Source organism: Lynx rufus, unplaced genomic scaffold (assembly GCF_022079265.1).
Source record: "Lynx rufus isolate CCGP_SWC_20201006 ecotype Redwood Valley unplaced genomic scaffold, mLynRuf1.p SCAF_10, whole genome shotgun sequence".
NCBI classification, from domain to species: domain Eukaryota; kingdom Metazoa; phylum Chordata; class Mammalia; order Carnivora; family Felidae; genus Lynx; species Lynx rufus.
Window position 1 is genome coordinate 2,392,112 of NW_025814824.1, and position 27,521 is coordinate 2,419,632.

The window sequence follows — 27,521 nt, forward strand, 5'->3', positions numbered from 1 at the left end:
TGAAATATTGTGAAAATTACCAGAATATGACAGGGAGACATGAAGTGAGCAAATGCCTTAGACAAAATGATGCTGATAGGCTTGCTTGACACAGGGTTGCCTTCGGTTTGTTAAAAAACGGAGCATCTGCAAGGACACTACCACTACAGCAAAGCGTGATAAAGGAGGTGTGAGTGTTGTGGAAGATGGGTCCCAATGAGCTTCTGCTAGAACAGTTTGAGTGTATGTGGTTTTGTTACCCGTCACGGTTTAGTCCAGTTTGAGTAACTTCTGTGAGTCATAGAAGAGTTAATTTTGTAAATTATGGCTATACTTGTTTTCACATTTCAATCAGCAAATAGATGCAGCACCTAGTAAAGGGTCTCGTTCTGTTTTCTGTTGGAAAATCTGTGACCCTCAGATGAGTGATGCCACCCACTTCCAGTGACAAACTGCCATCAGCGCCCAGTGACTATAAACATGCCTACCTGCTCCTCTGTCACTCTTCCGCTGAGCAGCGTGCGGTGACCACCCCTTCGCAGCGCGTAGAGCGCCTACGCCCCACTCGTCACAGCTCAATAGTACCTTGTATTCATTTATGCTTAGTTATTTGGACATTTAGGTTGTTTCCACTCTTCTGTATTAGAAATGATGATACTGCAGTGAATAGGCTTGTCTGTTTTGCCAGTGTGTCATCACTGGGATAGGTTTTTAGGAGAGCTGAATTAGATCTTACATGCATACGTGATTCTGTGAGGTGTTCATGGGCTTTGTACCATTGTGCCTTCTTACCAGCAAGCGGTGTGGAAGTGTGTCTCTCTCCCCCATCTTGCTTCTGTAGTGTGTTGTCAGCTTATGAATCTTTGTTTGTCAGATGGGTGACAAAGGAGTCTGTAGTTTCATGTGTGAGGCCTCTTTGGCCTGCCTTTTTCTGTTCTTATCTCCGATTTTCTTCTACCTTTAGAAGCTCTTTTATTTTTAAAAAAAAAAATTTTAATGTTTATTTATAGAGAGAGAGAGAGAGAGAGAGAGAGACTGAACACGAGTGGGGGAGGGGCAGAGAGAAAGGGAGGCAGAGAATCCCAAGCAGGCTCTAGGCTCTGAGCTGTCAGCACAGAGCCTGATGTGGGGATTGAACCCACAAACTCTGAGATCATGACCGTAGCTGAAGTCGGACGCTCAACCAACTGAGCCACCCAGGCGCCCCTCGAAGCTCTGTTAAAGTTGGAGTTACTAGCCTTTGCCTGTGATATATTTCTTACACTTGCTGCTGTGTGGTGCCAGCTTCTGGGAGACCACTCTCCTTAAGTCCCTGGCCTCTTACTCCTGTCTGCATGGGTCTCATCCTGTATCACAGATGTCATGCTGGACTTAAACATCTCTGGTTTCTCGGATCCTGTGTGTTTATGATGCTTTTCTGTCTTGTTTTCTGGAGAGTATCCTCCAATTACTTCCAGAGATTTGTGGGAGGTGTAACTTTTGAGCCCATACATGAATGTAAATGTCTATACCCTCAATTGGTAATTTAGCTCGGTATGGAATTCAGGGTTCAAAGTCATTTTACTTCAGCATTGCAGGTATTGTTTGCTGTTTAGCTCAGTGTTAATGATGGAAGAATAAGTCTAGTACCTCTTTTTTTAAAAAGTCCTTTTTAAAAAGAACTTTGCAAAAGGACTTCTCTTTTTTTCTAAGTTTTGTTTTGTTTTGTTTTGTTTTGTTTTTTTGAGAGAGAGAGCGCGCGCGTGTGCACAAGCAGAGGAGGAGGAGCAGAGAGGAGAGACAGAATCTCAAGCAGGCTCCGTACCATCAGCACAGAACCCGACGCGGGGTTTCAACTCACAAACTGTGATATGACCTCAGCCGAGATCAAGAGTCAGATGCTCAACCGACTGTGCCACCCAGGAACCCCAGGACTTTATTTTGCATAAAGTAGTTTTAAGTTCAAGGCAAAGTTGATCAGAATGTACATTTCTTGTATATCTCTGGTGCCCTCCCCCTCAACATCCCCTACTAGCCACATCCCCCACCAGATAGTACACTTGTTACATTGGCATGCCCACATTTACATGTCATGATTGCTCAGAGTCCATTGTTTACTTTGAGCTTCACTCTTGGTGCTGTACGTTCTGTGGGTTTTGACAGATGTATTCAGATCCACCATTCTCGTATCATTCAGGGTAGTTTTATTCCCTGAAAATCCCCTATTCTCCAACTATTCATTCCTTTTTCCCCCAACCCTTAGCAGTCACTGCCTTTTATTGTATCCATAGTTTTGCCTTTCTTAGAATGTCATAGAGTTGGAATCTTACGTAGCTTTTTCACATTGGCTTCTTTCACTTAGCAGTATGCACTTAAGGTTCCTTCTGTCTTTTCATGGCTTGATAGCTTATTATTACTGAATAACATTCTATTTGTTGACATGCCATGGTTTATTTATCCAGTCACCCACTGTAGGACATTTTGGTTGTTTCCAAGTTTGAGCATCATAGAATGAAGGTGCTATAAACATCCGTGTGCCCAGGTTTTTGTGTGGACATGTTTCCAGCTTCTTAGGGTAAATACCAAGGACCATAATTGCTGGATCATATGGTTAAGAGTATGGTTAATTTTGTAAGAAACCACCGAACTGTCTTTCAAAATGGCGACACCAATTTGCATTCCCACCAGCCATGAATTAGAGTTCCTGTTGCTTCACATCCTCTCCAGTGGTTGGTGTTGTCAGTGTTCTGGATTTCGGCCATTCTGATAGGTGTGTCGTGGTGTCTCCTTGTTTTTAGTTTGCATTTTCTGGATGACATATGATGTGTAGAGCATCTTTTTGTATGTGTTTTGCCATCTCTACATACATCATCTTTGGTGTTAAGGTGTTTGGCCCATGTTTTAATCAGGTTGTTTTTTCTTGTCGATTTTTAAGAGTTCTTGTTGTATTTTGGTTAACAAGTCCTTCAGATATGTTTTCTTCCAGGTGTTTTCTTCTTCTGGCATGTCTTCTCATTTTCTTGATAGTGTCTCTCATAGAGCAGAAATTTTTAATTTCAATGAAGTACAGCTTATCAGTTAACTTCTTTCACGGATTATGCTGTTGGTGTAGTATCTAAAAAGTCATCAACATAACCAAGGTCATCTGGATTTTTCCCTGTGTTGTATTTTAGGAGTGTTATAGTTTTTCACTTTACATTTAGGTCTGTGATCCATTTTGAGTTAATTTTTGTGAAGGATGTAAAGTCTCTGTCCAAATCCGTTTTTTTTGTAGGTGGATGTCTATTTATTCCAGCACCATTTGTTAAAAAAACTATATTTTCTCCATTGTATTGCCTTTGCTCTTTTGTCAAAGATCAGTTAACTATATGTGGGTCTTTTTCAGGGTTCTTTATTTGTTCTATTTGTCCATTTTTAAAGAGTCAGTACCACATTGTCCTGATGAGTGTAGCTTTACAGGATGTCTTAAAGTTGGGTAGTGTCAGTTCTCCAACTTTGTTCTCCTCCTTCAGTATTGTGTTGGCTGTGCTGGATCTTTTGCTTCTCCCTATAAACTTTAGAACCAGTTCATTGATATCCACAAGATAACTCATTAGGATTTGGATTGGGATTGCACTAAATCTATAGTTCAAATTGGGAAGAACTGACATCTTGACAATACTGAGTCTTCCTGTCTATGAACATGGAATATCTCTCCATTTAGATATCTCTCCATTTAGATTTCTTTCATCAGTTTTGTAGTTGTCATGTAGATTTTGTATATGGGGTCTGTAGTGATGTCTCCTTTTTGATTTCTCATGTTAGTGATTTATGCCTTCTCGCTTTCTTGTTAGTTATCCTGGCTAGAGATTTATCAATTTTGGTATTTTCAAACAATGATCTTTTGATTTCATTGGTTTTTCTCTGTTGATGTCTTGTTTAAAATATTACTGATTTCTGTTCTTTTATGACCTCTTTTATTTTACATTTAATATGGTTTCCTATTATAATTTCCTAAGGTGTAAGCTTAGATTTTTAATTTTAAATCTTTCCTCTTTTCCCATACATGCATTCAGTGCTGTAGATTTCTCTGTAAGCATTGCTTTCCTTGTATCCTACAAATTTTGCAAAATGTATTTTGCTTTTCATTTAGTTCCAAATATTTTTAAATTTGTGTTGTGATTTTTTTCTTTGAACAGTGTATTTAGAAGTGTGTTGCTTAATCTCTGAGTGTTTGGGAATTTTCCAGCTATTTTTCTGTTATTGAATCTAGTTTGATTTTATCGTGGTTTGCGAGCAGTTGCAGGATTTGTTTGTTTATTTATTTATTAGCTTTTTCAAAATTTATTTTTGAGAGACAGAGAATGAGCAGGAGAGGTGAAGAGAGAGGAGACACAGAATCTGAAGCAGGCTCCAGGCTCTGAGCTGTCAGCACAGAGCCTGACGCGGGGCTCGAACCCACGAACCATGAGATCATGACCTGAGCCGAAGTTGGATGCTTAACTGACTGAGCCACCCAGGCGCCCCTGTTCCTTTAATTTTAAGATGTATTTTATGCCAGAATGTTGTCTTGGTGAATGCTTCTGGGACCTTGTAAAGAATTTGTATTCTGCTGTTGTTGGATGAAGTGGTCTATTGATGTCAATTATATCCAGTTGATCAGTGGTGGTGTTGGGTTTGACTGTGCACTCAGTGATTTTCTGCCTGTTGGATCTGTCCATTTCTGATAGAGGGTTATTGAAGTCTCCCACCGTGTAGTTGTACAACTTTGGCCTCCCTTGATTTGGTATTCTGTTGTGAGGTACATACATGTTAAGGATTGTTGTCTTCTTAGAGGATTGATTGCTTTATAATAATGTATCTCTTAAAAATTTTTTTAACATATTTATTAATTTCTTGAGAGACAGACAGAACGTGAGCAGGGGGAGGGCAGAGGGAGAGAGGGAGACACAGAATCCTAAGCAGGCTCCAGGCTGTGAGCTATCAGCACAGAGCCCAACGCAGGGCTCGAACCGATGAGCAGTGAGATCATGACCTGAGCTGAAGTCGGACGTTTAACCGATTGAGCCACCCAGGCGCCCCATCATAATCTATCTCTTTATCCCTGATGACTTCCCTTGCTCTGGAATCTGACTGAAATTAATGTAGCTACTCTCGCTTCTTTTGATCAGTGTTAGCATGGTATATATTCTTCCTTCCCACTATTTTTAATGTAAGTATATATCCTTAAAGTGGATTTCTTGTGAGAAGTGTACAATATGGTCTTTTATTTTGATCTACTTTGACAGACTTGGTCTTCTAATTGGTGTACTTAGATCATTGACATTTAAGGTGATTATTGGACTAATATCTGCTATATTTGTTACTATTTTCTATTCATTGCCCCTGTTCTCTTACTTTAAGAGACTGCTCTAGAGTCTGCAGGATCTTTTTACAACTAATCCAGTTCACTTATGCGTGAGCTATAATCATCTAATACATTGTTAATATTCTGGAAAAATGTTACCATTTCTGTTCAGAAAGATGGTCTCTAATGATCTTTATGTAGATTCGAGTTTTTCAACTCATTTTCTTCTCTCTGAAGAATTTCTTCCAACATTTCTTGAAGTGCAGGTCTTCTGGAAACAAATTCTCTTAACTTCTGTTTGTTTGAGCAAGTCTGTTTCTTCTTTACTCTTGAAGGTTAGCAGAATACAAAATTCTGGGTTTTTAGTTTTCTCTCAGCACTTAGATACTTCACTCCTTTCTGCCGCCGTGCTTCCTGAGGAGAAGGCGGATGCAACTGCTCTTTGCTGCTTCTCCATCCATAGGCGTGTCTTCCTCTGGCTGCTTTCAGGAGTTTGTCTTTGCCCTGGATTTGCGCCGTGAATATGATACGCTTATACGCGGTGTTCGGGCATTTATCCCGCTTGGCGTTCTCTGAACTTCTGCGTCTCTGGTTTAGCGTCTGACGTTAATCTGGGGAAATCCTCAGTCATTATTGCTTTGACTGTTTTCTTCTGTTCCTCCGTCTCCATCTTTTCTTCCTGGCATTCCCCTTGTACATGTTACCTCTTTGTAGTCGCCCCACGGTCCTTGGAAATTCTGATTTGTTTTTTCCTGTCCTTTGCTCTGCTTTTCAGGTTTGGACCTTTCTGTTGGCATGTCCTGCGGCTCAGAGACTCTTTCCTCAGCCGTGTCTGGGGCTCACTGGATTAACGTCTGCTCTGTTTCTTACTGTGCCCTGTTCCTTGCCCTGTGTTTTCTTCTACTTTCTCTCCCACTTTTCCCTGCTTTTTGTAGTTTGGATTGCACTTTCTCCATCATGAGTCCCTCATACACATTCTTCATTTCTGTTCTGGTGTTTTGACCTCTGCCGTCTTTTTTTTCCCTGATAATTTCTACCTTTCTTTTTACATTACTCATTTTTTTCTTGCACGTTGTCTACTTTTTTTCATTAGAACCTCTAGCTTAATTTTGATAGTTACTTGGAATTCTTGGAATGATCGTTCCACCACCCGTCATGCCAGAGTCTGGTTCCTGTGCTTTCTGTCTCTTCAAACCGTGTTGTTTCCTTTTTCATGTGCTTTATAAGTTTTTGACCAAGTTGGACAGGACGTGCCAGATGAAAGGAGTTCACAAGCCTTTAGTGACCTTCGATGGGGCGTGGGGGGCGGGATACGTTCTGTAGTGCTCTAACTAGGCCTCGTGTCTTAATGGGTCTGTGCCACTGGCTGACCCTCGTGTCCTCCTCCTGTCCGCTGTGGGACAGGACCCGCGGCAGCTGGACTTTTAATCTCCCTGCCCTTGGGCAGGGATCGGGCCCTTGGGGATGGGCCTTGTTAAGAACCAAACACTTTGTTCTGTCTCTGAATGGCTACTTTCTCCCCTCCCTCTACTGGGGGCTGGAGGGGAGTTTTCTCTCCCCTTCCTCCCCCACCTCACCCCTCACCTGGAGCTGCGGCACTCCCAGAGGTGAAACCCGGGAGCACGTGGACCCTCCCTCCCTTCCTGCCAAGATTGGCCACTGGGGGCTGGGCCCCAACTTGTGGGTGCGGAGGCTGTGGGTCGGTTTTTCCACCTGCTCCCCCTGCAGGCTCTGCCCGAGGCGCCGTGTGGGTCCCTCTGCAGGCCTGTCTCTGTTCACCCTGGGACTCCTCCTCTGGCCACTTGAAAGATTCCTGATCTTGTGCAGCTTCTCCCCTGTTCGGGCAGAGGGAGGACTCCGCTCCTCACGTGCAGACTTCCGAGAGCTCCCGCTCTCCGTGTTCGTGCCTCTGGCCCTGTGTGGTGACTGTGAAGGCCTCGGTGGCCTTGAGGACCGCCGTGCGTCCTCCTAGTCCATCTGCAGAGCTCCGGGGTCCTTGCACATGTGGTGGTGCACCCGGCCTGGAGCGTTTGCACCCAAGGGGCCGTGTCTCCACGAGTGTCGATGCCCGTTCGCCAGAGCAGAGGCTTCCCTGGGAGCGGCTCGCTCCTCTCCGGTGATCTTGCTACAGCCCTCCTGTGGCGGGAGAGCGAGCCCCGTCAGGACACGAGGTGACAGGTGGGCCCCAGCGTTGCCTGGCACGTGGGGGCGGGGGCAGACAGGTGCAAGGCCGGCTGCCCTGTCCCAGTGAGCTCCATGTGGGAGGCAAGGTGGCCCTGACACCAAGGGGGTAGGGTAGTTTCCGTGGACCCCCAGTGATCCTGTACCCTTGGGTCTGTTTGCCTGTCCGCTCTCCTCATCCTGTCCACCCCAAGCCTAGAGACATTCCGGGGTGACGGCGGCGGGGGGGGTGGGGCGTTCAGGGAAGTTTGGTGTCCTTTCAGGCTGTCTTCCATTGTCCGTGAGCTTTCTGCTTGTCTGCGTGGGGGTGCCCGGGCCGCTGGGGACAGCGGGGAGGACGGCGCTGGGCACCCGGGACCCGCCTGTCTCACCGTCTTCATGAACAGGGACAGACAGCCCTGCACTGACCGGTTGGCCGTGTGTCTGCTTGTTCGCTTCACTTTGGAATCGTAAGTGGAAGTAAGGAAGTGTGTGTGAGCATGCACGCTCTCAGGGACGGCCAGGGAGGGCGGATTTGCAGATGACCCCGGAGCCTTCTTCTTCCAGTCAGGGGACCGCTAGACTGAGCTTGTGGTCACACGTTCTTTGTTTTCTTTATATTTTGCTGCCTAGCGTGGATTTTGATCACTGTAGTCAGGGGTGCTTTTGCCGCATCCCACGGATAGCGTTTCCAGTTTGATTTTCTTCAAGGTTAAATTTCATTGTGATTTTGTCCTTGAACTGTGGATTAAACAAGATTGTGGTTTAATTTTCAAAAACAGGGGTGTTTCCAGATATTATTAATTTCTCTTTCCCTTCTGATGTGGTAAGAGGACAAACTTCCTAGGAGTTCACGTTGTTTTAAGTGCATGGAGGGTTTGTGCTGTGGGTGGCAGATGGTGTGTCTGAGTGAACATCTCAGGTGAACTTGGGGGAAAAAACCTGTGTAGTGTAGGCTCTTTGTGGTGTTCTGGTCTTCTGCGTGTCCTGTCTGATTTTCCACCCACTCCTTACTTCCGTGACTGAGAGAGGAGAGCTCACGTCTGAATGTCTGATTGTGGATGTGTTGATTTTTCCTGTCAGGGCCGTCGGGTTTTGCCTCATGAACTCCAGTGTTCTGTACCCAGTGCACGTACCGTCAACCTGTGAAATGTGCCGGCTTCTTGATTGACTCTTACCGTTTTGAAATGTTGTCTTGATCCCTGGTAACTTTGTCCTGAGGTTAATTTGTGTGATGCTAGCAGTTGTCCCATCCTTTTTTATATAGTCTCTGAATTCGTGTTTGGACAGTCTTCATCTGATGCCATTATCTGTACCGTTGAGGCTAGAAGCTCCTTTGGCCGGAGATAGTGCTCCGCGTCCATGAGTTTTTCTCCACCGTCTTCTGTTTGGGCTCGCGCTCTTTCTGGCAGTGGATCTGGAGCCAGTATTGTGTTCGTTTCTCTGTGTTGCTTCTTTTTTAAGTTTACTGTTTATTTTGAGAGAGAGAGCGTGTGTGTGTGAGCAAAAGAGGAGCAGAGAGAGAGGGTGAGACAGAATCCCAAGCAGGCCCCGCAGTCTCAGCACAGAGCCCAACGCAGGGCTCGAACCTGTGAATCATGAGATTGTGACCTGAGCCAAAGTCGGACGTTTCACCGACTGAGCCACCCAGGCGCCCCTGTTAGGCTGTTTTAAAGTATTTCACCGGCCACTGTGATTAGGATGCGCCCTGGCAGGTTCATCCTTGTTTTCATCCCACGTGGGCGTGGCTGAGCTCATTGGCTGTGTGGCCACGTGGCTGTGTGCGCACCACATCTGGAGAACTCTCTGCCACTGCTGCTTCTAGCTCTTTCTTCTCTCCCGGTGCGCTCCTCTCTTCGTGGGTGTGGTAAACCATCCCGTTTGCCGTGTGTCAGGGCAGTTGACACGGGCCGTGAGGGTCCCCACGGCCGCTCCTGTCCCCACCGTCTTTGGGTCTGGTCCGCTGTTAACCGTGTCCACTCATCTTCATTTCAGATCATGTGTTTTCACCACTTTCATTTATTTCTTTCCTTTTCTTCCCCACATTTTTCTGTTTTGAGTATTGTCTGTCGTCCTTTATATATTTGAGCAGATTATAGCTCTTTTAACATCTTTGCTGTTAATTACATTCTGGTTGTAACCCCCTTGGCGTGGGGTATGGACTGCCACTTTCCTGCGTGTCGAGTGGCCTCTGTTGGGGTGCGGGCCATTTGAGACGTGTGGTGGCGCATTGGGACTGTGTGGCCGTGCTCGGACTTTGTTCTGGCCACCAGATGCCCGGGTGGGTCTGGAGCAGCCCTCTTGCTGAGGGGTCACCTCTGTGTGGTTTTTACCAACTGCCCTATGGGTTTGAAGAGGTGGCTGGCCGGACTTTGAACAACTGCCATCCCTTTCCACCCCCAGATGTTTGGAGTCCCTCTGAGACCCCATTCGCCAGCACCCTGCGCCCCCCTGCCCCTTTGTCCTCCCAGCCTGGGGCACAACCATCCCGTTCTCCTTGCTCCTCTGTGGGCCAGATCTGCACATCACTCTGAGACCGTGGGCCGGGCGGGTGCACAGCCTTCTGGTGCTGTGGTCCTGTGCCTCAGCCGTGCGGTGCCTGGGTCTAGGTGTCTCACATCTGCCCGCTTTCTAGTGGCTTATCGCAGGAAGACAGCTTCTGTAACTTAGTACTTTACGGCCAGATTGTCACTTGTGTTTTTTGTTCCATGTGATTTTGGGTTTTTTATGGCAGATCTGGGGAGATGAGCTGTTGTCCTTGCTATCTTATTTTCCTAGGACCCCTTTTATTTCGTTCTTAACAATTAAATAAACAAATGACTTCCTACAGGTTGGCTCTTTATGGCTTATTTTCATTTCATGCTTTTTTTTTTTTTTAATGTTTGTTTATATTGAGAGAGAGGCACACACACAGAGCCCTAGTGGGGAAGGGGCAGAGAGAAAGGGAGACACAGAATCCGAAGCAGGCTCCAGGCTCTGAGTTGTCAGCACAGAGCCCAGTGCGGCAGTCAAACCCACGGACCATGAGATCATGACCTGAGCTGAAGTCGGACGCCTAACTGACTGAGCCACCCAGACGCCCCATTTCATGCTTTGCATAGCAGTTTTTTAGAAGTTCATTTTTTCCAAGGTCTGAAGTATTTTTGTGTCCAGTTTTTATTGACTTATGCTCACTTCTCTTTTAGGCCATGCTGGTGTGTCTGCAAGCATGATGAAGAAAAGGACGTCCCACAAGTAAGCAACTCTGAAACTTGCTTTTAGATAACAGGTTGTGGCCTTAGGTGACGTAGGACTTGAGATGCCATCGTGCTGCCCTCTTCTCCGTGCTGAGCAGGTCATGCCCCCTGTCTTTGGCCTGTCCTATGGCTGCCTAGGCCTGTCCTTCCACTCTTGAAAGCCTCCGGGCAATGATTTCCCCTCCAGCTCCCAGGGGTTGCGCTGTCTGCAGGAAGCCCCAGTGGTGAGGGCGGCGCTCTCCCGCTTCCCTCCTGGGAAGGGCCGCGTGCTCTCGGCTCGCAGGTTCTTGGCTGCGTCTTGGATGCGCTGCTGACAAGGAGGGCCTTGTGGCTGGAGGACCTGAGTAGTATGCCGACAGCTGCTTGCTCACTGCTTTTCTACATTTTCAAGTACATGAGAAGCTTGAAATCTAGAGAAAGATTATGCCTGTTGAAAGATATTTTAAAAAGCTGTGTATTTCAAGTGACCAGTATAAATCCTAAATTCTGTAGGTACCAGAGCGAACAAGCCACTTTTCCCTCCCTTTAATCTTGTGTATGACATAGTTACGTTTACAAAGAAAATTGAGGTACTGTCTTAAATAAGACTGTGCTTGTACTGAGTTACATATTTGAATAGATTGCACAAGTACCCACCGGGTCCTGGTCACCGCTGCTGCACCATGGGCGCTGCTCTAACAAGTAGGTTCTGATCGTTTGGTCTTGATCGTAGATTGCTAACTACAGACCAGGCCCTCTGACCCTAGCTGGCACCTCCCGAGCCTCTCAGTATAGCAGTTCTTTCCAAATTGTTCACACCGAAGTCACCATCCTGTGTGGTCGAAGGGCCCAGGGCACCTTGGCTGCGGTGGCACATCTGGATGACGTTAAACGTGCCCTTCCGTAATGTCGCTGATCCGAGCACACGTGCCTCCCATGTAAATGCGTGCATGCATAGTGATGTAAATATTTGTCAGGTTAGGTTCACGAAGTGTCCTACAGTGTAAAACTGTGAAGTTGAGGTCTGTGTGTCCCTGAGGGTTGATAAGGCATTTCCCAGATTTCATTGACTAATGTTCGTGGTTCTGCCACGCCCACCAAGCTGGTAATCTATGTACTCTATCTCCACTCATGGCGCACCATTGCCATAAGGAATCAGCCATCTCTTGGCCCAAGTGGGAGGTAACAAAACAAATACAAGCTGTAATATCAGGTAATGATAAAAACTTAGTGGGGAAGAGAAGCAAGTTAGATGTTGATTTGCAAGACCAGAACAGTTCATGCAAAATAGATTTTACCAGTTAGTTTAAAATAACTGGCTTTCAGAGTGTAATGTGCATTCAGTTTTACCCATTTTTACACATTTCTGGATATCTCTGGTTGGAAGTTCCTTTAGTTAGGATTTCAGGCATTCTTGGGTTTGTGCAAGGGTTTCACATGCCTGCTCGTAAGCACTGCTTTCCATGGACTCGTGGCTCTGATGTGCTGGTAATGCCCCCCCCCCCCCCCAAGCACAATGAATAAACGCCTATCTGTTAAAACTTCTGAGAATCTGCTCCCCTGTGCTCTGCAATGCAGGGAGCTCAGTCGGGTGCTTGTTTCAGTGAAAACAAGCTTTCAGTAGACAGCCTTGAACTTGGTACTCTGTAGCCAGAGGGCGCCACGGGAAGAAAGGACACACTCTCAGTCCTGTTCGCCTGTCTTCTGATCTCTGTGCACATCTGAAGACGGTTGGAAAGAAAGAGTCTGCACATTTCACAACAGGTGGCCATTGCTCACTGCCTCTGGATGGGCCCACAAGGCTGGTGGCGAGGCCCCTGGGCAGGAGCTGGCTCGAAGCGGGGAGCTGGGTGGTTCAGCTGGGCGCCTTGGCACGTTCCTCTGTCTGCCTGGGACCCTGCTTACCGCGCCTAAAAATCCTGGTCTGGACTGGAATGGTGGGGCGTCAGCTTTTCTCTATAGACAAGGCTTTCTGCCAGCAAGATGTTTATGGAAACCACGAACAGAAAAGCAGACCCGGAGCCTCACTCTGCCCTTGCTGCCTCCACTGTGGCCCAACAGCAAGCGAGGAAAGGCACAAGGGCCCACCGCCTGCAGCCGCTGACCTGTGGCCTTGTCTCCTCTCGCCTCCTGTGTTTCTGGGAATCTGAGCAGTAACTGCACGTGCGGAGAGAGTCATAGGAGCTCCAGGGGACGAGTGTGGCAGCCCCGTCCCTGTGGGTATCAGCAGGACTCGGAGTCGGGTCCGTGGCAGTGGGAGCATTGCTGCAGCAGACCAGGGACATTGTGTAGCCGCATCTTGTTCTGGTTTTCAAAGTGAAGGCAGCACACTTCCATGCCTCCTGCTGACCAGGCCCCCCACTACATTTTGGGAACAAGTTGGTAAGCAGGCCTTTCCCAGCTTTGCAGGACGTCGTTTGGGAAATGCATCTGCAGGGAAAGTATACTTGGCCCTTGAACAACATGGGATCAAGCAGCACAGGGCCACCTGTGCCCGGATTTAAGTACGGCACAGAACTATGAGCGTATTTTCTGTTCCTTGTGATCTTTCTTTTCTTTCTTCTTTCTTTCTTTCTTTCTTTCTTTCTTTCTTTCTTTCTTTCTTTCTTTCTTTCTTTTCTTCTTTCTTTCTTTCCTCCCTCCCTCCCTCCCTCCCTCTCCTTCTTCCTTTCTTTCCTCTTTCTCCTTTCTTTCTTCCTTCCTTTGCTTTCCTTCCTTTCCTTTCCTTTCCTTTCCTTTCCTTTCCTTTCCTTCTTCCTTTCTTCTTTCCTCTTTCTCCTTCCTTCCTTCCTTCCTTCCTTCCTTCCTTCCTTCCTCCTTTTCTGCCTGCCTTTCTCCTTTCCTTTCTTTCCTTTCCTTCCTTTCTTTCTTTCCCCATTTTTGAGAGAGTGAGGATGAGCAGGGGAGGGGCAGAGAAAGAGGGGGACAGAGGATCTGAAGATAGTTTGATCTGGGGCTTGAACTCATGAACTGTGAGATCATGACCTGAGCAGAAGTTGGATGCCTAACGGACTGAGTCACCCAGGTGCCACCCCCCCCCCCCATAATTTTCTTGATGATATGTTCTTTTCTCTGGCTTACTGGATTGTAAGAGTACAGCAGAGGTTACATACAGTGTACAAAGTGTGTGTAAATCGTTCATGTAATTGGTAAGGCTTCCGGTCAAGCTATCAAGTTTGAGGGAGTCAAAAGTTATACTGGGGGTCAGCGCCCTGATCCCTGCTTTAAGGGGCAGCTGTGCATCTTGAAGGGAAGGTAGAGTGGGGGGATCTCAGGCGAGATTAGCCGTAGTGGTTCTTTGTTGCAGTCTTCAAACAGAAATCCGGTTCTTTGTCTTCCCTAGTTGGAGTAGTGGATGCCTTTCCATTTCAAGGCACTGTCAGAAAACACGACGGGTTTTGGTGTGTTTTTAGAGAAATGGACCAGGGCTGTTACTCACTAAGTAGAGGTATTTCCAGCCAGTGCTTTTCCATTTGTTAAATCACAAGTACCAGTCACTGACCGCAACAGCGACAGAGACAACTCCCCTCCTCCTCCCCCTCCCATCCTCCTTGTCCCCCCTCTTCCTCCTCTCCCTTCCTCCTCCTGGAGTCCCTGGCGTGGGCTCAGGTACTTTTCATGGCACCCCTGTCAAGTAGGAACCCTGGGCCCTTTGATGCAAGAGGTTAACTGACCAGTTTGGGGTCATGCAGCTGAGAAGTGACTGAGCCAGGGCTCCCAGAGGGGACAGCAGGATTCTAGAGCACACAACCACCACACCGTGCTTCCTCGTGGAGTGGTTGCTTGTCTCACATTGGAAAAGCAGGTTACACAGACAAGGTAACAGTGAAGCAGGCATCTACATGAAGTGTGGTGCTGTCTTAAATTGGACAAAAAGAATAATACTTTTGAATCGACTTTTAAGTGCTTTTTACACCAAGGAAGTGAATAGTGTATTGGAAGGCCTTGGCATTGGGAGGTTGCCGCAGACAGCTCTGGCATTCTCTGGGACAGAGTAATGAAAGAACCCATAGTGTATGGATGGAACCCCGACTCCCCATCTTGTTTTTATATCGTCATTTTGAGCCGGCAATGGCAGCATCAGCTGTACAACTTTTGTTAAGCAACAGGAACCAGAAAAACTTCTCCTTACTGGTGTGCATCTCGTAAAAAGACAATTATGTTGATACAATCAGTAGTTTCTTCTGAAATGTGCTGCAACACGAGTAAGGGAACTGCTCTTAGAAGACAGTACTAAATAGAATAAGGAAAGTGTCAGTAATTAATTTGTGCAACATAGTACACGGTGCGTGAGTGGCATTTCCTGGTTCACGGCAGAATGGTGCTGGTTGAAGCTGAAGAAGTGTGGTCCCTTTAAATACTGACCACCAAAATAAGATCTTCCAGTCCCGGGGAGGAGGATGTGCTTTGAACACAGAATCTCTTTTCTGGGTGACAGAACAATTAGCGGGGTGTGTTCCAGACTTCCTTAAAGTGTCCGGCAAGGCACAGAAAATGCCCCTGCAATCCAGCTTACCTTTTGGGGAACATGGGTACGTGGAAACTAGTGTTGGTTTTGACTGGTGCTCCCTAAGGTATGGTGCCTGGGGCAGCGGCGGCCCGGAGCGTGTGCTGGAAGGTCTGGGATCGAGGAATCTGGCGCCAGGTCCGGGCCTTGCCCACACGCTCCGGGTGGTCGCTCGCCTGCCAGAGTCTCCTCCGAGGCCCATCTGAGAGCTACGCGGGCTCGTGGGGAAATCCGCTCCTGCCGTACAGGGAGAGTGGCTTTCTGCCGAGGGGTTGGCCGGCCCCGTCTGCTCCCCGGGGGCATCCCCATGGGCGTAGGAGAAGAGCCGGTCCCAGTCGTGAGGACCAACAGCAGCGCATCCCTCCAGAGCCCGGGGGCCTGTCCGTTGTTCCCAGAGGCGGCTGTGGAGAGAACCAGCAACGCGCTCACAGGTGCGTACCTCTGGCGTTCTGTGCTGTCCTCCTCGAATCGTTGGGATCGTGACTCAGTGCAGCCCTTTATTTGCGCGTGGCGGCAAGTTCAGCCGTCCTCCCGGAGCGAGGTGCCTGCCGTCCGCCTGCGGCAGCGCTGTGTGTGTGTCGGCCTCTGGAGGCTGGGCCTGGAGAGCCCTCTAGACTCTTCGCAGGGACGCACACGAGCTCGAGGGCTGTTACGAACACGTGTATCCAGGGAGAATGTAGGTCCGCGGCGCCATATTCAGGCAGCCCTTAATTTCTTTTAAGTTTGTTTATTTCGTGAGAGAGACAGAGCGAGCAGAGGAGGGGCAGAGAGAGAGGGAGGGAGACCGAGAATCCCAAGCAGGCTCTTCTGAGAGCCCGGAGCCTGCTTCGGATTCTGCGTCTCCCTCTCTCTCTTTGCACACCCCCACCCCCGCTTGCGCTCTGTGTGTGTGTCTCTCTCTGTCTCTCAAAAAAAAAAAAAAAAAAAATTAAAAAAAATTAAGCTGAGCTGAGGAGCTCTCTGCCACTTTGAGTTGAAAAGGAAGCCCTCCGAAAAGTGCGGATCCAGAGTGGACCCTGGAGTCTGTACGGGTTGGAGACTGCAAAGGCTGGCTGCAGCCGAGGTGGCCGGAGGAGAAACCAGCCGTGGAGGAGGTTTGCCTGCCCCTCGTCTCCGTCCCGAGGCCTCTGCTCGCTCCGCTCCCGGCCACTCTGCAGCCCCCTGGGTCACTGCTGCTTCTCCGATCCCACACCTCCTGCTCAGACGTCGGGGCCCAGCTGGGCCTGAAGAAGTACACCCGCGCTCCAGACGCCGTGGTCTCGGCTGGCACGGAGCACAGGAACGCCGGCGACTGTCGGGCACCTGAGGAGCACTGACCGCATGAGAGAGGGTCACACACGGCGGGAGAGCTAACCAGGAGTCTGCGGGCGGCACCACCGCACCCAGACGAGGCCGACCCGCAGAGCTCACAGAGGAATCGGGAGAGGAAGCGAACGTTTACGGCCGATAGAGGAAGGCTTGTTAATTAAAGAGACACGGTTCAAGAAAAGGTGAAGAAACATTTGTTTCTTATCTGTCGGTTCGAAAGAGAGGCTGAAATTCAAGCGTGTCTGTTTTACCTAATTCAGGAGAGCTTGGTCTGAGGCCTTCTGGAAGGTGAGCAGTGTCAGGGGAGTGGGATCATGGAGGAGAGGCCGAGAAGTGCTGTGTTCCTCTGCTAAGGAAGGGACAGTGGGTGAAGGATCCAGAATAAACGTAAGAGAGGGGCACCTGGCTGGCTCAGTCGGTTAAGCGTCTCTCTATCTCAGCTCAGCTGAGCTCACGATCTCACAGCTGTGAGTTCAAGTCCCACGTTGGGCTCTGTGCTGGGAGTGACGTCTGCTTCTTGAAAAATGAAATGGGGTGGGTAATTTTGCACAGCTGTCTTTAGATTGGTCAACTGCTAGTTGAGGGGTTGAATCCAGGATAGAAGCTCTTCTGGTTGTGATCTGTATTCTCCAGAAAGCCAGGACCGTGGTGATTGTGTGCCTGTGCACGTACGGAGAGAGATCAGAGGCTGGTGTGGCAGCTCCGGTCCCAGGGCAGAATTGCTTCCTGTGAGAACGCTTTTTCTTAAGACCTTCAACTGATTGGATAAGGCTCAGCTACATTATGGTGGGCCATCTGCTGATTTACAGGTTGCCTTTCTAGAAAAATGCCTTCACAGAAAACGTCTAGGGTAACGATTGACCACATAGCTGAGTACTGTGACCCAGCCAGGGTGACAAATTTAGATAAACCGTCACACTGGCAGAAATGCTGTATTTGCTTATAATTTTGGTAGTAATGGTGGAATGTTTGTGTGAATTAGGAAACGGTGCATGTGACTGCATTCCTTAGTCAGCGAGGTTGGGAATCAGCCTGTTCCTTTGCTGTGAAGAAAGCCTGATGCTGTACACAGCATGCATCGCTGGGACTTCTGCTGAAATCTCACAGATGGTAATTGGTTGTCTGAGGAGACACATGATGCTGAAGATCCCTGTGCTCTCCCGGCGATACGTGAGGGCTGAGGTTCGCGGTGGCTGCTGCCGAGTTCCTGGGCGGGCAGCGCTGACGTGAGCTCTTGGCCCTGCCTCTTCCGTGCATCCAAGGGAGGGCGATTGTCCCAGCTGCTCTTCTGTCCGGCGGGTGGCCCTGCCTTGCGCATCCCTCTCTTTCCCTTTCCTCGTGCAGCTGTGGGGACGCACCCAGGGCCGGCGGGGGGCCGCCGTGGAAGCTCCCGGGCGCTCCTCGGTTCTCCGCGACCGTCCTGTAACCTCCCGGGCCTCTGCGGTCAGTGTGCAGGCCTTGGCTCACGTTCCCCTTGCCGAGAACCGTAAACTCTGCTGTCTGGTGGCCCCAGTGTCACTGTGTCGTTCTCCCGTGATGTGGTCCTCGTGCCTGGATGCCCACAAGATGTTCTTTTCCTTAAAGAATTTGTCTTAACTGGAGGATGTTCGCGTCAGAGGTGGGGTCTGTTTTCCCAGGGCTGCCTGTGCACACGGGTGTTGTTTCTCTCGGGGTCTTCCGTGAGTTGCGTCAGTGTCCTAATGTCCTACAACAGCTAGGAGCCCGTGTCCATTAGTCACAGCTGTGTCGTGTCCTCCCAGGCGGGCCCCGCCGCATCTGTTGGCCGTGCTCCTCTGGGTTAGTCCTCGTTTCTGAAACGGCTTCCTTTCTGGTTCTCACTCCCTGCTCTGGCCTCTGGTGTGTGCCTGGCCGTGGGGAACGGTTTCCATCTCCCTCCCTTGTGGGTGGATGGCCTGTGGGTGTGCCTCCCGACTGTTCATGTCATCCGTGTGCAGCCGTGCCACTGTCCTCGCGGGCCCCATGTGTGAGGAGGGCTGTGGCTCCCTGGATGGCCATCCCCTGCAGAGCTCCGAGCCCCTCTGTCTCCGCAGGGCTCTGTGGGGTCTTCCCTTCTCAGCCACCACCCCCCCCCCACCCCCGCCTTGTTAGCCTGTGAACCCCATCCTCCTGGAAGGCAGGTCTGCTGGGCGCCTGCAGAAAACCCGCTCAGAACCTTGGGAGCCCTTTTCCACCCGACGTGAGCAGTTTTCCATCTGGGATGATCTCCCTCTTGCTGAGGAAAGGCCTGCGCCAACAGATGCGGACCTCGTTGGGCAGCCCTCGAGGTTCCTCTGTGTCACACTCTAGATTTACCAGCTCGCCTCCTTGAAAGTCCGTACATCGTAGCTTTAAATATCACAGCCTACAATAAATTGTTTTTTTCAAAGTTTGTGTGTATGCCAGTCGCTTACGACTTTCGCTCGTGGTGTAGACGAGAGATCTCTGCTGAGCACGTGCAGTGCCCCGGGGCCTGGCCGTCCTCTCTGTCCACACCCAGCTTGGTCCCTTGTCCGCGACTCCTAGGTGGAGCCCAGATGCCTTCCCTGATACCAGGACCCACGTGGGCTGCTTGTAAACGTTGCATGTAGATTTTCCAATTGTTAATAATCTGGAAAGAATGTGGTTTGGTGTTGCTCCAATAATTTTTGATAATACATTAAGTGTTTGTCAAAATTCAAGTCTTGTTTCAAGTTACAATTTCAAAATTCAAGTCAGAGTCTGTTTCCTAGAGAAGTACTAACGGTGTAATGCCTGGATGCCAGCCGGCCTGGACTGCTGGTTAAAGAGAAGTTAAAGGTCTAGTTTTTTCTCCTTGATTAAGGTGGTGGGGGCTCATTATGTGGGCGCCACAGTGGGTGAGATTGAACAGTTGCACGTTTCTGCTTGACGAGAAGCGGGTTCATGTTCTGTAAAGCCGTGTGCATGTATGCGTATTTTATGCGGTCAGCCCTTCTCTATCTATGATTAACCGAGGTCACTGTGAGTTGACTGCAGTAATAGAAACTCACAGTTGAGAAAGCGATGCTCGTGTTCCATATCAGGGTGAAGTTGCTGTGGCAAAGTGCTGTTCCTGCACCTGCCCACAGGGCGCACAGGGAGCAGGACGTGTGCACACGGTGACCCGGAGGGCCCCTGGGGGCGCCTGGACCCGGAGAGCATGCTCGCTAGCAGTAGGGTTGGGGGTCGGGGTGTGTACTTCTGACATGATACCTTACGTGTGTTATGTGTGAATGCAGAAAACATCGGAGCAGTGTGGGGCCGAGCAAACCCGTTTCCCAGCCCCGGAGGAACATCGTAGGCTGCAGGATTCAGCATGGGTGGAAGGAGGGGAATGGCCCTGTCACCCAGTGGAAAGGAACCGTTCTGGACCAGGTGCCTGTAAATCCTTCTTTGTATCTTATAAAATACGATGGATTTGACTGTGTTTATGGACTAGAACTTAATAAAGATGAAAGAGTATCTGCGCTCGAAGTCCTCCCCGATAGAGTTGGTAAGTTCTCTTTACTATTTGTGTGTTGTATTCTTTACAAATAATTGTCGAAGTGATTGCTTTGTGATTATTCTTTTGCATTATTGGTATTTTTATTTTTCCTGGAGTGCAGGCACTCCCGATATACTCTTAAGTCAGTCACCTGAAACCACAGTTCAAGTCAGGGGTGTAAAGATGTGTGAAATGATTGCTGAACAAATTGACAAACTGATAATTTCTAACATTATTTCCCACGTTTTGCTCACTGTTCATGTGGACTCTGATGGGTAAGAATGTTTTCTTGTTAGCTCAAATATCTTGTGTACCTCTTTCATCAGATTATAGTAGCTTATGCACTTACTTTAGAATCCTTATGTGAAGTATATCTTTCATTGTGTGTTATCACATAAGTGATAACTGTATTTTCAGCCAAAATTCAAGCAGCCCAAACCCGTGGGCTTTATTCTGCATTCTTTAGATGGTTGTTTGCACAATGTGGAAATGAACGGCCCTTTCTTTTCTTAAATATTGTACAAATATGTCCCCTTATATAGCTTAGTTCCTTAAGGCTTAAGGTGTCAGTTAAATAATAACGACTGATTTTATTTTTAAAGATAAGGTAAAATACCATTTCTAGGATGAGTAGGACGCACCCACGTTAACGTTACTTTCTTAAAGAGTGTTCACTTTGAAGTGCTTTCTTCTTACCACGGCCATGCTGCTCATGCCTGAGCGCTGGTTGATGCTTTTGGAATTGTCTTGAAAAGCCTCTGTGTTAACAAACCCAGTCTCAGCAGATGTGGACTTGTGGGTAGAAGTGTGGGGCCAGATTGTCAAGAGGGGAAACTACTCTGTCCCCTTGTCCCTTTGTTTTTGCCATTGTGTTCTTGGGACACACGTACTTCCCTAGCAAGTTAACTCTTTGCCAGAGCAGCAAGTTTTCTGTTTGCCTTCCCTTTAGATGACGATGCTAAGTCTATATTTATACCGTGTAAATACAGTTCTGTTTTCGCAGAAATCTTCATGTCTTTATTATTATCAAAGGTAACTGTGTAATGTTACATCTCTGGCATTTGTCACGTCTTTACCTGTTCTTGGTGCCACTGGACCTTCCTCCTTCCTCACGAGGCACATCCTCTGTTTCCTCTTGATCTTGACGTTAGCCTATTTCCAGTGTGAGAAACTAACATTGAAGAGTCTTACCTTCAGGTTTTAAAAAAATACCTAGACTTTCTTTTTTTTTTTTTAATTTTTTTCAACGTTTATTTATTTTTGGGACAGAGAGAGACAGAGCATGAACGGGGGACGGACAGAGAGAGAGGGAGACACAGAATCGGAAACAGGCTCCAGGCTCTGAGCCATCAGCCCAGAGCCCGACACGGGGCTCGAACTCCCGGACCGCGAGATCGTGACCTGGCTGAAGTCGGACGCTTAACCGACTGCGCCACCCAGGCGCCCCAAAAAATACCTAGACTTTCAAATCCATTGTTTGTACTAAGTCATTGTCGTGTATCCTTTTTCTGATCTAGATGTTTAGTCTGTCCCTTTTGGGGTGAGACTGCCCTGCTGGCCTGTGTGAGCTCTTCTGTCATCATAGGACAGAGGAGGTCATTTCCTCTTGGTAAAAACGTGATTTGATCAAACCAAGATACCCCCAAATCTATAAGTATCTCTGGCGATGGACTTGAGTTGCTTAATGGTTTTTTTTACTGTTTCCAGTGGGAGATCAGGCTTGTTTTTGTAAAAAGCAAAGCATTTTAAAAAGGAAATCCAAAGGCGTCTATTGCAACCCAGCAGTATTTCACGTGCTGAATTTAATGAGTAGTTAATTCTGGTACTTCTCGCATGCTTCAGTCTGGAAGATTATTTGCCCTTTGCTTACGTTCCACGTAGGAAGGAAACCGTCTTTCACGATCAGCCTCAGGTTGTACATCAGACTGTACTTGCAGTTTTGTTTGCGATAAGCTAAGGAGGGGACCCGGCCTGAAGGCCTGTGGTGGCACAGTGTATGGGTGCCCCATGTGTGGTCAGGGGCCCTCGAGGTCAGGAGGCTTGTGACATCGGTAAAAACACAGAACGTGAAATTCGCTACCTTGACCATTTTTAAGTGTTGAATTCAGTTAGTGTTAAGTGCATTCAGGTTGTTGTGGAGCAAATCTCCAGAACGTTTTCATCTTGTAAATCTGTTGCTCCGTTCCCCACCTCCCCCCCCCAGCTCTTTTACTTTCTGTTTCTATGAATTGGGTCACATTAGATACCATTAGATAGAATATTTGTCTTGGTGACCACTTCCTTTCCCAGCATAGTGTACTCAGGGTTCGCCCACGTAACATGTGACAGCATCTTCTTCCCTTTCGAGGCTGAACGGTACTCATCGTGTCGACCCCGCATTCGGCTCGTCCGTCGCTCTGCTTGGGTTGCCTCCACCTTTTGGCTGTTGTGGAGAGTGCTGCCATGAACATGGCGGTCAGGCACTTCGGGCCCCTGCTTTCCTCTCTTTTGAGGATAGTCCTGGAAGCAGAATTGCTGGATCATGCAGAAATTCTGTGTTTCATTTTCTAAGGAGCCCATGTACTGTTTTCCACAGTGTTTGTAACATTTCACATTCCCACCCACAGTGCACAGGGCTCCAATTTCTCTACATCCTCGGCAACACCAGTTGTTCTTGTCGGTTTTGGTTTGCATTTCTCTGGTGATTAGTGATGTCGAGCACCTTCTCATATGCTTTTTGGCCACTTGTCTGTCATCTTTGTAGAAATGTCTGTTCAGGTCCTTTGCCTGTTTCCCAATCAGGTTATTTGATTTTGTTGAGTTGTAGGAATTCTTTATGTATTTTGGAGATAAGTGAGTTTTAACACAACAGTGTGACAGGTTTACTGATAATGATTTCAGATTCTGCGTGCGGTTAACCTTTAACAAGCTTGTTGAGCTGTGACGTAGTGTCACAAGAGTATCTGAAATTATCTGACAAGACTAATAGAATACTCCCCCTTTTCAACAACACATCTTTGTGAGGCTGGGCTTCATATGTCAACCAGAAGAGCGTGTAACAGATGCTTCAGAATGCTGAAGCCGATAGGAGAATCTAGCTTTCCTTTTGTGAAGTTAGACATTGAGAGATTTAAACAAATGTAAAATCATCCCGCTCTTCTTACTAAATCTTTCTTAGAAAATATGGTTATTTTTTATTAAAAATGCTTTATGTAAGTATTTAAAAAATATTTTTAGACTTACTTGTAATTTCTAGTAGCAGATTTTGGTAGCTATCCATGTAAAGAATTGCTCTTTTAGATCCTCAAAAATTATACAGGAGTCCTGAGATCAAAAAGTTTGAGAACTTCTGAAGAAACGCGAGTGGGCTTTTAGTGCACACTGGGGAATTTTGTGTAATTTTGGATAGTTATTGCATATGTAAGCAAAGAGAACCACCATATGTGTTTAGAGTGTCCTTCTGATAAAATTGGCTAGCAGTATCTTCAGAAATTCTGTGTTCCTTTGAATTTTAACAGAAGTAAAAGCACTTATGAATGAGTAAAATAGAAGTGCTTTTTTTTAAAAGACAGTTGTCTAAAATGCGAGGACCAGAGAAACCTTAAAATCATTAGGACCTTCTGTAATTTTCCCAGTATTAAAAACAAGTTAGGTTGTGATTTTCCACCTGCCCCTTAACGAACACGGCAGGGCCGTCGATTAATTTGTACAGCGGGTGTCGGAGTGCAGTGCTCTTGGTATCGGAAAGCAGACGGAAGGGGTCTGTGCTTGCCTCCCGGGTGCCCGGGCCAAGCAGGACGACTGCCGATGGTGGGGAATGCCATTAACGAATAAAGCCGGAGGAGGCAATGGTCTTGGCCGGGCTTTCACTCCTGGTCCCGGAGAGCCCCTGGGAGGAGACCTGGAGGAGGAGGAGACCGCGCAGGCAGGGCCCTGGCAGGAGGCAGAAGGGAGAGGGCCGCTGGGCCGGCACTGAGAAGCAGTTACTCAGATGCTGAAGTGAAAGCCCTGGGGCGTTCCAAGCGAAAGCACAGCCCAGTGTGGTGTAGCGCCCAGGAGCAGTTGGCTTGCTGTGGAAACAGATTATAGACCCAGAGGAAGACCTCAGGCCTGGGGTAGGGTGACCTCTTAGTTTGAATAACTGCCCCGTGGTCATGGAAGGTGTTACTAGAGGGAAGGTGGGTGAGGAGTGCGTGGGAATGCTCCTGTTCTGCAGCTCCAGGCAAGCCTAGAATTATCTTGAGGTTTTTTTTTTTTTTTTAATGTTTTTATTTATTTTTGAGACAGAGAGAGACAGAACACGAATGGGGGAGGGTCAGAGAGAGAGGGAGACACAGAATCCAAAGCAGGCTCCAGGCTCCAGGCTCCGAGCTGTCAGCACAGAGCCCGATGCGGGGCTCGAACTCACGGACCGTGAGATGATGACCTGAGCCGAAGTTGGATGCTCAACCGACTGAGCCACCCAGGCGCCCCTTGAAGTTTAAAATAGCTATTAAACCTACCAAAACCCACTGTATACCTCGAACGAACCATTGAAAGTTCTAATTTCAAGGTACCGCACCAAGAGCAGTTGAGTTCGGAAAACAAAAAAGAAGGAAAGCACGTTCTCGCAGTGACTGACCTGGGACCCCCAGAGCCTGTGGACTCCAGTGGGGCCTGGGCGCCAGCCCGCTGATTCTTGTGCCGCTCACACGTCAGGCCATCGCCTTGTGTGAGTTCAGTCTTCACACACAGTACATGTCGGTAAGATCCTGTGTGAACCGCTGTCTGCTTCTTGTCCCCAGCGAGCTCTCGAATCAGCGACGCGCACCTGGCCGACACGATGATCGGAAAGGCAGTGGAGCACATGTTTGAGACAGAGGATGGCTCCAAGGACGAGTGGAGGGGGATGGTCTTGGCTCGCGCCCCTATCATGAACACGTGGTTCTACATCACCTACGAGAAGGACCCCGTCTTGTACATGTACCAGCTCTTAGATGATTATAAAGAAGGCGACCTTCGCATCATGCCCGATTCAAGTAAGTGTGGATTGTCAGCTTTTATTTTTGATAATTCCAAAGGAACTTGAATTTTAGAACAAGATATTTGATTATTTTTTGTAGATTCATCTTTCTTACTTTGATTACTAGGGTTAAGGGATGATTCTTTTAGTCCTGCACCGAGTGTAGATTGTGAAATTTTGCACCTTTTGCCAAGACTAACGTGCTTTCTGTGTAGATCTGTCCTGGATTGTGGATGTGGGGGTGAATGGAACATGTAACACGGGCTCCTTCGTGAGTGGCTTCCTTCACTCAGCGCAGTGTTTTCAGGCTCCTCCAAGTTGTAATGTGTCGGTGCTTCATTCCTTTACTGGCCAAGTGCAAGTGTAATCTATGCGTGTGTATCCACCCGTCTGTTGATGGACGTATGGGCTGTCGCCCGCCTCTTGCTCGTTATGAAGGATGCTGCTATAAACCTTTGTGCGCAGGTTTCTGAGTGGATGTTTGCCTTCCCTTCTCCTGGGTGGACACAGAGGTGTGGGACTGATGGGTCTGTGGTTACTGCTGTGTTGTGTGGGGGACCGCCGGACTGATTCACAAGGCCACTGCACCATTCTGCACATGCTCTGACCATGTGTGATGGTTCTGATTGCTTCACACCCTCACCCCTTTGTGTTACCTGATGTTTGGCTCTGGCTGTCCTCATGGTTGCAAAATGCTAGCTCGTCATGGGTTTGGTTTGCATCTCCTTGATCGCTAGAGACATCGGGCACCTTTTCCCGTGTTGTTGGCTATTTCTGTGTCTTCTCTGGAGAAGTGTCTGTTCGTGTTGTGTGCCTGTTCAGTCAGGCCACCTGTCTGTCACTGACTTGTCTGGGTCTGTGTTCTCCATGCGGGTCTCCTGACACGTCGGACTTGCAGACACTTTTTCCTGTTCTGTCGGTTTCTTTTTGCTTCCTTGATGGTGTTCTTTGAAGCCCAGAAGTTTTAAATTTTGACGAAGTCCAATTTATTCTTTCTCCTGTAGCTCGTGCTTTTGGTGTTTTCTCTGATAGTCTTTACCAAGTTCAAGGTTCTGAAGATTTACTTCTTTGTTTTCTTCTAAAAGTCTTGTAGGTGTCGCTCTTACCTGTGGGTCTTTAGTTCTTCTATTTAGGTCTTTGATACATTTTGAGCTAACTTTTACGATGTGGTGAGAGGGTCCATCTTCATTCTCCTGCATGTTGTCTGAGCGCCATTATTTGGAAAGACTGTTCCCTCCCCTGTTGGGTGGTTTTGCCGCCTTGTTGAGAGGGAGTTGGCTGCAGACGTGTGGGGGGTGCCGCTGGGCTTCAGCGGTGCTTCGTCGCCCCAGGCTGTGCTTGCGTACGTCCGGCGCTTGGTCACACTGCTCCGGAGTCAGTGTGGACACTGGGAAGGGTTGAGCCCTACTTTGTTCTTTTTTCACCATTGTTTTGACTTTTCGGGATCCTTTGTGATTTCGTGAATTTTGGTATCAGTTTGTTAATTTCTGCAAAGCAGTCAGCTGGGATTCATCCGGGGATTGTGTCGAAGCTCTGATAACTTGGGGGGTAACTGCCGTCTTGACACCGTGACGCCTTCTGACCCACGAGCATGGGCTATACTGCCATTGCTGAGATTTAAGGATTTCTATCAACAGTGTTTTGTAGTTTTCAGAGTAGAAGTTTTGTACTTCCTTTGTGAAATTTATTCCTAAACATTTTGCTCATTTTGATGCTACTATGAATGGAACTATTTTCTTAATTTCACTTTTGGGTCAGCCTTTTCTTTTTGAAAGTACTCTTTAGCCTTTCTTCCAACACAGAGGTGCCTGGGCCTGAACAGATGGGGCTGGCGGACGCACGATACATGAGCGGTGTCACAACCATCCCTGTTGCTGAGTTCTGCCAACGAGCCAGTCAGGGAAACTGCTCTGACGTGTGCTCATCTGGCCCTGACTTTCTGCCTTGTGTACATTTGCCACGGGTGGTAACAGGAAGTATTTAAATAGCAGGAACTTAATTCTCATGAGAGCATTCTTTAAAAGCATTTCTCTGGCCTGGGGCGCCTGGGTGGCTCAGTGCGTTAAGCATCCGACTTCCACTCAGGTCATGATCTCGCTGTTCGTGAGTTCGAGCCCCACGTCGGGCTCTGTGCTGACAGCTCAGAGCCTGGAGCCTGCTTCAGATTCTGTCTCTCTCTCTCTCTCTCTCTCTCTCTCTCTCTCTCTCTCTGCCCCTCCTCCACTCATGTTGTCTCTCTCAAAAATAAACATTAAAAAATTAAAAATAAAAGCATTTCTTTAGCCTATATGAAGTTGATTTTTAATTTTTTGGTAGAGAAGTATCCCTGTTAGAGCTGCTGTCTTGCTGATGGAAACTATGAAGGCGTTTGCACCATCCCCAGTGTCTCCCAGCCCCTCTTTCCCCCCCGGCGTCTCTCCCCTCTTCGCTACGTGCATTGCGAGAGCGGAAATTAAGTTACCATTGGAACCCGTGGTGATGCCCTGCTGGGGCGGCCTCTGTGCGAGCCCCTCACCTCTCGGCTCAGTTGCTGTGGCGTGCCTGGTAACCACATACTTGGAACTTTGTGGACGTGAAGTGCCCCG

At 48.1% G+C, this 27,521-nt stretch overlaps 1 protein-coding gene across 4 annotated transcripts in view; it reads left to right on the top strand.

Annotated features, from left to right (window-relative positions):
* Positions 1-27,521, top strand: part of SPIN1 (spindlin 1) — an 85,756-nt gene that overhangs the window by 43,660 nt on the left and 14,575 nt on the right. For all 4 annotated transcript variants that reach the window (XM_047100797.1, XM_047100783.1, XM_047100807.1 and 1 more), the window contains 3 exons: positions 10,630-10,678; positions 19,711-19,964; positions 24,719-24,952. In XM_047100797.1, the coding sequence (XP_046956753.1) occupies positions 10,630-10,678; positions 19,711-19,964; positions 24,719-24,952 (537 nt within the window). The remainder of the gene's footprint in view (positions 1-10,629; positions 10,679-19,710; positions 19,965-24,718; positions 24,953-27,521) is intronic.